We start from the raw sequence: 1,563 nt of genomic DNA, 5'->3' as shown, positions 1-1,563 counted from the left end.
TGTTAGTTCCAGGTTTAATATGTGCAATAAGTTAATTTCAATAAGTTTTGCAATAAACATTGAACCAGTCCGGCCCTTAACTAGTGCCGATTTTTTTATTTTGGCCCACTATGTATTTGAGTTTGACACCTCTGGTCTAAACAGACGCTTGTATGGAGCCTCAAGCCTCACAAAAGACATATGAGACATAATTAGCAGCATTGCAACATCACACATGCACAGCAACTCTGAGGAAGTTCTGCAATGATGAATTGGTTTCTTACCTAACACAACCAGCTCGGTCCCGTTGCCCAACTCTGGGTCTTTCTTTAGGACGTTGACCTCGCAGTAATACCACCCAGAATCCTCCAGTGTTACCTCAGCGATCACCAGGGAGGACGTTTGATTCTTCTCCACAACGAACTGCCTGGATGACTTTGGGATGAGCTGCTTTTCCGACTTCATTTTGAACCACTGAACCCCATACTTCAGGGATTCAACTTTGAAATGACAGGAGAGGGTTGCCGTTTCACCCCGCATCACACTGAGAGAGGGGGGTTGCTGTCTCACCAGCAGTCCCTCTGGGGTAGCTGTCAGGGCTAAAGACGGACCCATTAATACAACATGTCATACAAGGAACTTTTAAAAGTGCAGAGCAGACCCGCAGGTCAACTACAAATACTTTAAATGTGCGTTTAGTATTCCTGAGTGACAACTGGGACGGAGAACAGACAGAAAACTCTGAAGCACACAATTGAATTTCACTTTACCATAATGCTCAAAACACTTATTGAATGGCTCCTAATGCAATAAACAGCACCTAACGACAAAAGCTGTTTTCTTTTCAAACAAAGACGAATGCAGACACTCTGGAGTAGCAACAGATTTCAACGGCATTGCAGTTTCTTTTTGATTGTGGCACTTGTCTGGCTATGTGTGACGAAGTGATTATTAAGTGCGATGATGAAATACTGCAGATATGATAAGCAAAACACTCAGGAACTCACAGTGGAGCAGAGACGACAAAAAAGATCATCAAACAAAAAAGTTAAGGTCTAAAGAAAAGTTTGTATAGCTAAATCTTGTACTTCAATTAATTGGAGCAGAAGCCAGACTTTTGCACCAATTCAATCATTGTTATAGACTTATATTTCACTTCAAATGTCATTTAAAACTTTTCAAATGGATACCTAAAGAAACGAACCTAGAAAGCCAACACGTTTTGTAACATGCCTGATTCACACTGACCTGGTTTTTGGCCTGCCCACAAAAGCAGCACACACAGGTGAGTGAGTTTTGCCATGCTGCTGTTGTTGTTCCCCACTCCAAGCTTGAGTGGTGAAATAACCTCTCAGACACTCTCAAGTCTGAAGCTCGCTGTGCTTCAAAATGTGAGGGTGTCAGCTTGTTTTGTTGTTGCACTCTATGGTTAGAGGTGATGGTTCATTAATAGGTCATTCTTCAACAGAAACCTGAATCTCAGAGACTGTTTTTGTTGAAACATGTCAAGATTCTTGTCAAACAAATAGACATTGTGTTTGCATGCTGACAGAAACCACAGTGCAACAGCAAGCATTATTCTAC

At 41.7% G+C, this 1,563-nt stretch overlaps 1 protein-coding gene across 1 annotated transcript in view; it reads right to left on the bottom strand.

Moving 5' to 3' along the window:
- The window catches only part of LOC104945714 (tyrosine-protein phosphatase non-receptor type substrate 1), a 4,585-nt gene extending 3,271 nt beyond the window's left edge, over positions 1-1,314 (bottom strand). Inside the window, exons 1-2 of the mRNA XM_010771421.1 lie at positions 1,228-1,314; positions 264-578 (exon numbers count right to left, since the gene is read on the bottom strand). Coding sequence (XP_010769723.1) covers positions 264-578; positions 1,228-1,282 — 370 coding nt within the window. The 5' untranslated portion in view covers positions 1,283-1,314. The remainder of the gene's footprint in view (positions 1-263; positions 579-1,227) is intronic.
- Between the last annotated feature and the right edge of the window lie 249 nt (positions 1,315-1,563).

This window comes from Notothenia coriiceps, unplaced genomic scaffold (assembly GCF_000735185.1).
Source record: "Notothenia coriiceps isolate Sejong01 unplaced genomic scaffold, NC01 NC01_scaffold00009973, whole genome shotgun sequence".
NCBI lineage: Eukaryota > Metazoa > Chordata > Actinopteri > Perciformes > Nototheniidae > Notothenia > Notothenia coriiceps.
The sequence above is the reverse complement of the archived record's forward strand: the minus strand, read 5'-3'. Positions and strand labels throughout refer to the sequence as shown.